The following is a 12012-nucleotide window of genomic DNA, read 5'->3' as shown; positions in this document are numbered from 1 at the left end:
GTCCGCTGACCACGCATAAGACGATCATCTCCAACAGTAGAACATATCTAGTGAGCATCATAACGGTGCCAGTCTAGCTTGGTCTTCGCTTGATTGAGGCACTATTTGACCAATCAAATCCCACGTATTTTAAAGATCGAGAATCTTGGAAGCCGGGGAGACATTTCATATATAAAAGTATACAGCAAATCACAGAACCAAGACTAGGCGTTAATTAAAATCATTGTGAAAGAAGGCTGGTGTGATTAAATTAGGGTCTGGCTCAGAATAGTGACGTCACGTATAAGTGCTTCTTTAAATCCCATCAGCCAGATAGACGAATGAGTTGAAAGCGAATCAAGTTAAAATACGGCAGAAATAATATTAGAGGCACAATGCACAATAAGACCGATCCATAAGGTGGGAATACGTGTGCAATTTACGGTATTGTCGATAAAAGAGCGTTGCAAGCTTACAGTGCCGAAGATTACCATCTGATAGTTTAGACTACAGTATCAAGTTTAAACTTGAGGTGTGTTGCTGTGCGATCTGCTACAGACAGGAGACACTTCCGTCAATATTAGCAAGTGGATGTGTCAAGATCGTGCGGCGTTGTTCCGGGTCCCGAAACTCATACCAGAAAATGACGGACTAAGCTCACAAAGTATTCTGCTCCTAAAAGGTGGACTATTTTGAAGGTTCAACGGTTATTCACCAGAGTCAACTAAAGTAGCAGAAATGCATTGACTGCCACGCAGTATCATGACCAAAGAGTACAAATCTATCCGTGACAATTAGATATTAGTACCAGCTTTTGCTATAGACATATGTTTGAGATGCTGTTGAAATCGTGTGCGCTGAGGCAGTCAATGTACAATTAACGCAATTTTCTGCATCTTACTTGCTCGCATCTTGGTCACGACTTTGCCCAATACCGACGCGTGCGTCATTATGTCCTTTTCCTCCTAGATTGAGCTACAGTATAAGCTTTTATTACTCCAAATAATTTGCCAGCCGCTCCAATTCTCTTGATGCTGCTTCAAAACCCTGAAAATGCCCAGATCAGCTGGCAACATGTCTCGGACACATCAAAACCCCCCTTCCCCCGCTCTTGCCGGCTCCGACTTTCGCAGAGCTTCGTGTTCAGCATGATGACACAAAGTTCTCACCAGTCAAGCTGCCGACTGCAGGGACCAATCTTGTCTACTATCTGGACTCGCAGGTACTGCCAACCTGGTCCAACTTGGATGATAGCATACGAAGAGCTAGTCGCATTAATGTTGCTTCGCTGCAACATGGCAGTCGGGCAGAGCATGGAGTCATCCAGGTCTACTACTGCCCCTCAACTTCTCATCATCCCACACTTATCCCGGCCCGAGACCATGGCAATTCGGACTTCTGTCCTGGCCAGGAAGCAAACCATTGCCTTGAGTTGACCTCCATACTTTGCTTGCCACCAAGGATTTGTCAGCCACACCAAGTTCCATCGATCTCACCTTTCGATTTAGCTGAACGGCAGCCGGGGGCTGATTACTCGCCAACGCAGACTATCAACCCTGCACTGATATTTCCGAATCTTCCGACAAGTAGTTCCGACTTCTTGGGTCTTACAGGAAACCCTGACGCAAATGATGAAGCCAATACCATTCCCTCTCTTACCAGTATCTCCTTTGACCAGTCACCAGAGCAATGGCAGAAAACCCATGAGACCAACGTGGGTATGAAAGACCCTTCACAGCAAGACCTCAACGTCTATATCAAGCAGCCTAGGCATCTATCGAATGCAAAAGAACAGGAGCTTAATACGCACACGAGAAAATTCAAGTGCAAAATTATTGGCTGCACAATGGGCTTCAAGCGTCAGGATCACCTCGAGCGCCATTCAAGGAGTCATTCGAAGGAAAAGCCGTTTGTCTGCTGGGTACCTGGATGTCACCGTAGCTTTTCACGCCGCGACAATCTCAAAGCCCATTGTACGAAGACACATGCGAGACCCGGTGGTCGCAACCGCTATGTTGCTTCCCTCGACAAGATGAGTCCCGACTACGATCCAGAGTTCCGTGGTCCGCTGTCATTTGACGGGCGTCCGCTCTGATTTCAGCATCTACCAGCCCCTATCTGAGCTAAGCCTTGGCAATTACCGATTTCTACAATAACAGTAGACATTAACGGATTCTTTCAGATAGCAAGCGAACGAGGCTAAGTAGCTTGAGCTGATCCATTTATACCCGGTTAATCACGTTCTGATTGAGCTGGTGCCGTCCAAAAGTACATGATCCTGAGATTGTGACGATACTCGGGCCTCTCGCCCAATCATGATTCATTATTGTTTACCCGAAACATAGGAAAGAAGCTCAACGACAGCCTCACGAACAGTTAAATCAATGCCGCGTGGAGTTAGTGTCCTTTTGTAATACTATAATAATAAAGCGATACTTTCGTGAGATGATATATTAGATTATCAACGGGGATACCCGGTGAGACGGCCGACGGTGATGTCTCGTTGATCCCGATGAACCATCAACGATTCACGAAATCCACGTACATTAGCCCATTCTCTTTTCTGAATGATTGACTTTTGGCTTTTTGACTCTGCCTTATTAAATAATCATCGCGTACAGCTTTCTATATTTATTAAACAATCATTGGACTCGGTCACTTATATTAAACCTCCAGCAACTCTGCACTGTCAGTTCAGAAGCTCCTTTCACTTCCTCGCAACGACAGTACCCGGGTCCTTTTGATTCAGATGAATAAACTTAATCAAAATGGTTTGTGAGAATTGATTCTACGGCGTACTTGTGCTGACAATAGACTAGATGACGACTTCGATCTCGACCTTCACGCTATCTGGCGAGAGTCTTCTTGCATCCCGGCGCCACCGCCATGTCTTTGCGCGGATCACGAAAATCCAGGACCAGACTTTCAGAATGACTTGAATTCGGTATCACACAAGGGACAAGGATTCCGCCCGGTCGAATATCTCTTTCACCTCAACAACGATAACCAGCCGGGCTTCAAGTGGACAGGTCCAGACCCTCTGTCAGTCTCCACTCAACCTGAGGACCTTTTCCTTCACATGTCAGCATTCTTTATTTTTGAAGAGCTTTACTGGTTGGAGTTGAGGCTTGCAAAGATTCATCAATTTTCTGGTGAAACAGTGGGGGAGTACTTGTTCTTCTTGCCCCGTGTTGAAACAGCCATGGGTAATCTACGTCGGGTGCGAGGACAGATTCTGGACATCATATCCCTAGCCACTGTTGAAACAACTTCTCCCACCTTTGCTTTATCTCTATGGCCGCGCACAGAAGCGCTACCGTATTCCAGTCACTCTACCATTTCTCCACAGGCGACATTACCCACGATGCCATCCCTGGACCCTTCGTTCTTTGTACATAATATCCAAGAAAACTATAAATGATTGCGGTACTCTTGTGATAAAACTCGTGTTTCCAATGTCTGCCAGTAGTCACGTTCTTGCCATGGGCTTTGTACGACGTTCTCGAAATAAACACGACTGTGTCAAAAGATTGACGTTACATCACACTCAAGAAATACATACAGTTCAGTAGCATGATTCCCACTAGAGCCCCTACTCAGTTCTTTTGGCATCAACTAACATGCCCAGTCTACTTTTCGAGCATTGATTCCAACCGTTAAGCACGACCGTCAGTCGCTCCCGAGTTGATTCCCAAGCCTGCTCAAAAGACACCAGTCGTTGTCGCTGCTCATCAGCAGGAAGCTGAGGTACAACCCCCTCTTTGCTCAGGTCAATGCTGGCCTCCTTTGAAAGTTGCAGATTTTGATCAACGTCCTCGCCACGGAGGTGTCTAGGCACACATGAAGCCCATACACGTCGATGAAGCCCCACAGTTCGAGCCGCTTGAAAGCCCAGTTTCGCATCCTCGCGTTCAACGTTTGCTAGCGTTGTCAAGATGGGTTGAAATTGCTCGATCATCAGAGTTCCTTTCTGGCTGGTATCCAGCTGCGGGTAGAAATTTCTAGTGGTCAGCCACGAGATATAATACTGTATAGGATGCATCTGGCTTACCTGTCGTGGTTTGGGATCAGAAGCATCCTTTGGGTGGCTTTCATCAACCTGGATTGGAAGCCCACTCGGCTCATGATCTCCTTCACTGTTTTGGTCCTGTACGTTCCTTGCAGTATCCATTTTATGACAGGGGAAGAATCAGTTTTGATTTAATTTTGTTCAGGGGATGAAAGCCTCTCTTATAGTCTGCTTGGAGACACATAACGGCCTCGTTGGGGTTACGACAGAGATACGGGTATCAACGAACTCATTTATTTAAATGCTGGTGTTGGTTGAGCAAGCCTGTACCCTTGCTGATGGATGTGCTAAAATGCATTGGCTTGTTCCAGCAGCATTAAACATGTCCTGCGGCTTCGACAGCTTCAAACATTCAACGGGCAATTCCAGAAGCCTGACCAGCCGGTGAACAATTACATATTTCCAATCAGTCTGCACTCGTAACTGCTTGTTTCCAGTTGTCGGCAGCAAAATCCCACAGTAAGCCAGCCTCAAAGGCGGTGTCTGATCACCGTTTAATCAACGACCATCTCGCCTCAACTAGTCCTCTTCATCATTCATGTGTTTTGCCAACCATAAATTAGAGGCCATGTTGAAAAACATTCGGACACAGATGGTAGAATATTTTTTCGACAGAATTTGTTGAGGTCAGTTCAGCCACTGTTAAGGGCGAACAACAACTTTGCAGTCATCTAGCTCTACGGCTTTGTTGACACTTTCTGCTGTTTGTCTTGTCCATGTTGTTTCAAGAGGCCATCTCTTTGATACACTTTAGATCTCACATAATACACTGATCGACTCTCGATCAGTCATCGTCCTTGGGACCTTCTACCCCCTCCTTCTCTCGCCTCGCTTTTGACACGAGAATTCGGATTTATGCTTGGTCTGAGCGGAATATCACAAATGATAAAAGCTATGGTAACATTTTCGCAAAAACAAATATGCGGGACGGATATGTTTTCCCCAAGCGACACACCACTGCTCTACGGCGACAAAAGCGAGCAAAAATACCCGACCGAACACGTACCCATTGAACAGCCTAACTTGGAGTTCCCCCGGACTCAAACCTGTGAAGTTAGTCCTCAGGGCTGGACATACCAATTACTTACCAGCCAAAGCATTAATCATGGTCTTTTTTGTCGACACGGGGGTTGCTCAATGGACCCAGGCTCCAGCCATTGCGGATGGCGGCCTGTTCTCTGCTGGTTTCGATACCTACCTATTTCGGAGTCTGCTCCTGGCTACTCTGACATTGTACGGAATGTGTTCGGAACCTCCCCTTTGCCAGCCTCACAGAATACCAATGATCCCTGGCTAGAGCAGCCTGGAGGGCAGCACATTTTCCAGAATACGCAGGCTGTAGAGGCGGGCCAAGTCATTTCACAGGCATTCAATCCAATCTCCACCCAAGTTCCCTCCAACTTTGATCAGGGAGGTTTACAACACAGTACCCAAGGGCGGCATTTCAATTGCACAATTTCGGGATGCAAGCGCCAATTCAAACGCCAAAAAGGCTTGAGCCGTCACTTGACAAATCATTCAGGAGCGAAACCTCATGTTTGCTGGGTCCCTGGGTGCCAACGCAGATTTTCGCGACGCGACAGCCTCAATGCCCACTATCAAACACACGGCAAACGTGGGGGCCGCAATCGGTATGTGGCTACTCTAGATAAGACAGGAACCATGTATGACCCGGATTTCCGTGGCCAGCTAAGCCCTGAAGGGGGGCCACTTGACTATGCTGGCCATGAGTGATTCTGGCGCTCGAGATGTACGTGGCACTAAGTTTCAACTGTTCAACTTTATTCTATTAAAATGAGAATAACTAGCGTAGAGTAGAAAACAATGCAAATGTACGTCATCTTTATTATCTTGTTCTATGAATCTATTTCCCTTTTCAAACGCATATTGCCCTTCTGTGGATTTTTAGGAACCGATTCGATCAAGCGCTAGCTGAGGACCTCGAAAGAACTAGCAACAGTAGACGATAGCCCATAGATCGGTTCGACGTCAGCGTCAAAATGGTATATGGTATGGTCAAAAAGAATGAGGAATGTATAATTTGAGTTAATTTGGATCCGAGGGTCAACGACTTGGCCGGCGTGCATCCCTACTTTTTTTGATGTCACTGTCACATAGTCAAGCAATTCCTTCGGTTTTTGTTTCTATCCTATCCTCCAATGCCATCATTGGTCTTTCACATCGGAGTGTGAGTTGAGGTGGAATGTATCGTGAGAGGAAGGTTACTATCATAAATTGGCGCTATTCTTTGCCAACCCAGCTCAGGATATACCTTTGCTAGAGCCAACCATGTATATATATATCTCACGTTTCCAGTACGAACAAGCGACACGTGCTGAATGAATCAAATCCGAGAAATTCACGTAATAGTGGTCATGAGTAAAGCAGGTTTCGCACGGCCATTGTTTGGTTAGCGTTGTCCGCTGATCGATCTAGATCTACCTCCGAGCCCCGGCCCAGCAAGATCAGTGTATTTATCCGGCATCAGGCGGTGTATCCGATTCGACATTATTCACCGCCTGATGCCATGCACACCCTCCATGATTTTCTGCCGAACCCACTTTTTGTGATTGGCACTCTGGCCTCCAACCGCCGACCCATCGCCTTGCCAGGATTGTCTGATATCGACCAATGTTTCTCCTGAGAGCCGCGCGGACTGTTCAGAGACCGTATGTGCAACAGGAACGGGGGCCGGCGTCCAAGTGGGCTCAAAACTTGTACCAGCACTGCAAGATTCTGCTCGCTCCGAGGCTGTCATCCTGTCGGATTTTACATGGTCGAAAGGGTCATCGCCAGTCCACCAGTTGCCAGAGGGTTCAAGGTCCAGGTCAATTAACCGAACAGTACCCGTCATTCTGGGATGAACGACACGGCGAACTGCTGCGCGTAACGGGTTGCTTGCGCATACTAAGACCAGTCAGCGCTGGCATAATCCAAAGGGTATAAATAGTCATACCAGAAATCGCAGTTTTTCCGCCTCTACCGTCCATAAAACGTGCCAGCTCCTTTGTGATGTCAATGGGATGGAAACGGTACTTCAAGCGCGTTCGGTTGCGGTAACGAATCTGGTCCGCGGGCTGAGTGCCTAGAATATGCGTGGTGAATTGCAGGATCTATATTGAGTTAGGCCGATTTAATGTTAAAAATTAGCAGAAAGGGATCCACTCACATCAAATCCCCGGTCATCTCGATGTTTATGCTCGGGACAATCGTCTCGGTCAAACATACGGTCAAGCTCGAGGATTTGCGATATTTCGTTCCCTACCCAATGGGGATGGTCTATTTCGGTAAGCGCATGACATTGCAAATCATCTGACAAGAAGGGGACACTTACTGAAGTTTTGCAGCTTAACTTGCCACAGAACTTGTAGCCGTCGCACCGTATTCTTCCGGCTTCGGCTTTCTTCAACGAGGTGTCGTATGAACGGCAACGCACGGAAGAGTCCAATGTCTTCAAGTACAAACACGACGGTCCCGTACTGTTCCAGGTAAGGTGGGTGCCCGTAAGGACCCAGCACGCACACTGGAAAATGAATTGTGGAGTGCGCACGATCCGCAGCTTGTGCGATCCTACCAGTCACACCCTGCCCAGGTCGGGTCACTATGTGTAGCAGACGAGTTGGTGCTTCTGGAGGGTTTTGCACTGTAGCCACCGAAGCCACGTGAAATGCAGGAAGCTGCAAGCAGGATCTGACTCCCAAGCGTGGCATCCAGAGCTGCACATACTGCCCCGGTCGAGCCACCCACTCTACTGGAACCACAATATCAAGCCATAACAGCCGGTTGGAAGACCGCGCGAGGGCTTTTCGAGCGGTGATACGCCACGACCTATGGACCCACATGCTGTGCAGGCAAGTGACGGCACTCCAGGCACATCCAGCGCAAATACCACCCAGTAAAACCCAGCGGTAGGATGATGCTCGGTCGATCAAATGGTAGAAAAGGGCGCCGGTGGCGATCGAAGCTAGCACATAATGGACCTCGAGGCCGAGTTGCGGCCACCGTCGAAGAATTCCAGCAAGCGTCCAAGGCATGATTGAGATGAGACTGCATCCGGCCTGTTCCATATTAGCCACTACTAGTTACTACGGGAAATAGGAAGGCTGCCGTTCTCTGTGGCGCTTCACGTACCAGGAGTGGAAGGACGAGGGGAGCTCCAAACATGGTATTTCGAGCCATTGTGATCAAGATGGACCCATGAAGAAGGCAATGTAGCACGCAAATGCGGCCTAGCCACCGGTGGGCCCACTGAAACGTGCCCCGTTCGATACGGTAAATGTGGGCCGGAAGGCTGAAGCTGAACCCGGAGTAGAGGGGAACAAGGTGTGTGACCGCCAGGCATCCGGCTCGCCTGTGCACATCCGCCCAGCTTTGAGTATGAAAGGTGATTACAATGACGTTGGCAATCACCAGGGTTGCAAGTATGCCCCCTTGCGAGTATGACGGGATATCCAGCGACTGGAGCACGTCTGGTGTTGGCGCCTGGAAGAAGCGTCTCCAGGATACGGCGCTTTGTAACCTCAGTGGTAAATAGCTAAATCTGAGTCCAAGGCTATACGATATCCAGCATAAAAGAGCGAGGAGTCCGCAAAGACCGAATTTATCTTGGATAGGAGCCCTCGCAAGCCACTCGGCAAACTTTGAAACAGGGCGGGGCATGCTTTGAGGCGAGACAGAACTGAACATTAGCAGGTTTATATAAAGTTCTGTAGGTAACCCAAACCAGGGCGTCCCAGTGCTTCTGCAAGGGCGGTCGAAAGCACCTTACAATGTTGATGCGGTGATCATGCTGCTGGTGAAAAAGATGGGAAGGCCTCTTTGTACGACTCGGACTGAGATGACTGGTTGACGATTGAAATGATCATCATCGATCCCTCATCAAAGGATCACCGACAACATAAAAACGCTATCTATTGCATAAGATGAGGCTCGTCAAGTATAGGATCAACGTTGAACCACAAGTATACACTGATCAAATCGCTGTAATATTATGCGGTTCTTCATTATCCCATACTTCCAAAGTTGAGCCCAGTCAACGTCCAAAGAGGCTTTTTTAGATGTCGCATGCCCGCCTATTAATTGGGCAGTGATTGTCATTGTCAAGACGATCAAGGTGACCGTGGACAGCGACGGCGACCATGGAAACTGTTGTGACGTTCCGCCCTTGGGGCTTTCATACTGGACTTTCAATGGACCCAGTTCTGCCTATTGATGCAATCTGGATCGCACTTGTCCAAGACGCAAAACATCTTTTCCGAGGAAGGCGGTCGTGTCGTAGCGAACATGTCTCCGAGCTGTTTTACTGTATTGAATTGTTTCGATCTAATGTAGATTCGACAAGACCGCACCTATATCACAGCATTTGCGTTTTATAACTCCTTCTACGTACTAATATTGCAGATCCATTAATAAGGCTTGCTACATCTAATTGTGGCACTTGGTTCCTGGTCTGAAGTTCCTCCAATAGGATGCATGGTGAAGACCATTACAAGATATTTCTGGCTCTATTGTGAGTGTGACGGTCCAATCACAAAGTAAAGCTATCACAAGATTTGAAATACTCGTCTTATCATTCATTTGGCAGCGTATACTTCACAAATGGATGACAGCAGCAGTAGTACCATCCTCCAGCTTCCATGCAGGTCCTAACAGTGAGTGATGGGCTTGTGAGAAGAGGTTGCATGTATATGAGAAACTTCCAATAGCTCAGCAAGAATAGTCGCTTTCTCTCTGCTCGAAATTTCGAGTCTGAACATGAGCTTTGCCCTAGCAAGCCATGATTTACCGTTCATTCGTTCCAGCAGGGAGGAAAGTGAGTCATTGGTTAGACTGGCAGGGTCAAGCGCATCAATCGTAAAGTTTGCCGGGTCCAGGGTGGAATATATCCAGATAAACCCGTTGGAGTACTCAAAAGAAGCTGCGCTCGCGTTCCATTTTGAGACCAGCGTGTTGAATAATGGCCCGAAGATTGTAACTGGAAGGCCGACACAGACGTACGCTGCCTCTACACGACTGTCTTGAAGCACAGTCCTGAGTACCGATATAGCCTGTTCGGTGGATCTTGAATCAACAACGACCGAGTCAGATATCCAGAATTCGGTTGACCAGCGGTTGGAAGAAAAATCGCTTCTCTGCATCAAAGGACGTTGAAAGCGAGAGAAGCCTTTCCTGAGACGGCTTGTTTGTTTTTCTTTCTTTGAACCGAGAAGAATGATCTTCAAATTGGCTGAATGCGCTGTCTGCAGAATCCCAATCTGATAGTCATGCGGTTCCAGATTGCTGAGCTGGGCTTGAGGGAAGACATGAATGACGCCATTCTCTATGGATACGTATTCTCCCCGGCTATCAGCTTTGTTTGCTGAATGGGCTGGTGGAATTATGTTGGAAGAGAGAGTGACGTTAATACTCTGGCCACAGAGCTTTGACTGCTCCCACTTCCAAACGAGCTCTTCAGTCTTCGAATATATGAAAGGGACTTTGGTGACTGGGATTTCTGAGGAGTGATCAGCATGAGGACAATGCTTCCTGCTTTCTTCAGTATTTTCGCAAATGGCCATCGGAGTCATGCCATACCAACTTTTACGCCCCCAATGCGACAGAAGCGGAAGTTCCAGTACTTTTAGCATCAAGGGCGATATCAACGCGTTGCTGTAACAAAATCTTTTGACCAACCCACAAGTGTCAGTCTCTGACAATGTAGATGTACGAAAGCAGGTACGAAGTGGGCCTTGGGAATGAGATTGATGTATGAAAATATCTGAGGGCGTCTGCGTGAGACTCTGATGCTTAAGATAAAAGTTGCACTTCGCGGAGGACTAGGTGTACTTAAGTATTTCCCCGTTGCAGCCTTTCAGCAGTGCTTACGCTGAGCAGCGCTTCCATTGTGCAAAATATTTTCTTTCTTGGTGAGAGTAGAGAGGCGCACATGTTGATCGAACTGTTTGAGACTTTTGGCATCGTGGGAGGCGTTTTGTCACTCAACGTTGGATACAGCACAAGTTCTTTTTGGCTATAATTGTTCCGTGCAACGCGTGACAACAAGCTTACAAAGAGCAGAATTAAAGGTGTACATTGATGCATCCAATGGAAATACAGAGACTATTTTATTTGTGAGAAGGTTATACTAGGACAATGTGCAATGGACAAGATGCAGATGCCTAACAATGTATGTAGATGTTCTCTACTATGCCAACATGGCTAAATATCTGGGAAAACAACTCAAATGATGGCCTTCTTGCTAAACAGCGACATTGCTTAGCACGCACAACAGAGAGCCACTTTCCTGACAAATTGAATAATGAAAAGCTGCAATACCAAGTCCAAATCAAACCTCCAAATCCCTCCTTATCTGTGGTTTTTCCTGCTCCCAGGACTGCCATATCACTAAATATTGTACAACGGGACCGCCGTTTTGTTCGATAGTACGTTTGGTAACTATGCATAGCGGGACTTTCTGGCCATTCTGAAGATGTCAGCTTATATACCTATACCCAAAACGGTATCCCCAATTGACTTACAAAATTAGAAGAGTCATTGGAGGAATACTGGCTGTCATTGAAAGACGCAGAGGATCTGTTCGAATAGGCCGATTGTTCTCCATCGGATACCACGAATGCGCGGTCTTCACTTGTCTCCGAAATATCATCCTCTGAGATAAGATCATCTGAGTACTCGGAAATGGACTCTTGTGCTTCACAGTCACTGAGTTCGTTGTGCGAAGACATGGCTCCGACAAAATCAATGTCTTCTTTCGAGGCCGTCTCAGGTAGACAAATTGGGTGCGAGCAAAATATTGGGTAATATGGTGCATGTCGCGGGTCCAATCTGGTTCGACGCCCAGTTTTATAACCACGGGTCTATTCGATCTTCGCACTTATAACTATAGCCAGTGTTTCAACAGGCGAGCAAGGGCCAAAGAAATGTAGGGGTGCTTCACCCGGCTTATGGTACAAGACCAGTGGTCA

General features: G+C 47.3%; 5 protein-coding genes across 5 annotated transcripts; 3 read left to right on the top strand and 2 right to left on the bottom strand.

The window, feature by feature from the left end:
- Window positions 1–806: 806 nt before the first annotated feature.
- N7511_011390 (C2H2-type zinc finger protein) lies at window positions 807–2074 on the top strand (the record flags this gene model as incomplete). The annotated part of the gene is made up of 2 exons (XM_057133767.1): window positions 807–831; window positions 1041–2074. The coding sequence occupies 2 exons, from the start codon at window positions 807–809 to the stop codon at window positions 2072–2074; spliced, it is 1059 nt and encodes a 352-aa protein (XP_056978437.1).
- Window positions 2075–2728: 654 nt separating this feature from the next.
- On the top strand, window positions 2729–3400 carry N7511_011389 (uncharacterized protein; the record flags this gene model as incomplete). The annotated part of the gene is made up of 2 exons (XM_057133766.1): window positions 2729–2754; window positions 2794–3400. 2 exons carry the CDS (start codon window positions 2729–2731, stop codon window positions 3398–3400), a joined length of 633 nt encoding a protein of 210 aa, XP_056978436.1.
- A 3160-nt stretch (window positions 3401–6560) lies between these two features.
- On the bottom strand, window positions 6561–8707 carry N7511_011388 (NADPH oxidase family protein; the record flags this gene model as incomplete). Its single annotated transcript, XM_057133765.1, has 5 exons — window positions 6561–6955; window positions 7005–7161; window positions 7218–7327; window positions 7383–8106; window positions 8180–8707. The coding sequence occupies 5 exons, from the start codon at window positions 8705–8707 to the stop codon at window positions 6561–6563; spliced, it is 1914 nt and encodes a 637-aa protein (XP_056978435.1).
- A 1095-nt stretch (window positions 8708–9802) lies between these two features.
- Window positions 9803–10410, top strand: N7511_011387 (uncharacterized protein; the record flags this gene model as incomplete). The annotated part of the gene is made up of 3 exons (XM_057133764.1): window positions 9803–10041; window positions 10072–10147; window positions 10294–10410. 3 exons carry the CDS (start codon window positions 9803–9805, stop codon window positions 10408–10410), a joined length of 432 nt encoding a protein of 143 aa, XP_056978434.1.
- Window positions 10411–11372: 962 nt separating this feature from the next.
- N7511_011386 (uncharacterized protein) lies at window positions 11373–11772 on the bottom strand (the record flags this gene model as incomplete). Its single annotated transcript, XM_057133763.1, has 2 exons — window positions 11373–11510; window positions 11566–11772. The coding sequence occupies 2 exons, from the start codon at window positions 11770–11772 to the stop codon at window positions 11373–11375; spliced, it is 345 nt and encodes a 114-aa protein (XP_056978433.1).
- Between the last annotated feature and the right edge of the window lie 240 nt (window positions 11773–12012).

This window comes from Penicillium nucicola (genome assembly GCF_028828085.1).
Source record: "Penicillium nucicola strain IBT 29836 chromosome Unknown utg000014l, whole genome shotgun sequence".
Classification (NCBI taxonomy): domain Eukaryota; kingdom Fungi; phylum Ascomycota; class Eurotiomycetes; order Eurotiales; family Aspergillaceae; genus Penicillium; species Penicillium nucicola.
Note: the sequence above shows the minus strand (reverse complement) of the source record. Positions and strands in the feature narration are given on the sequence as shown.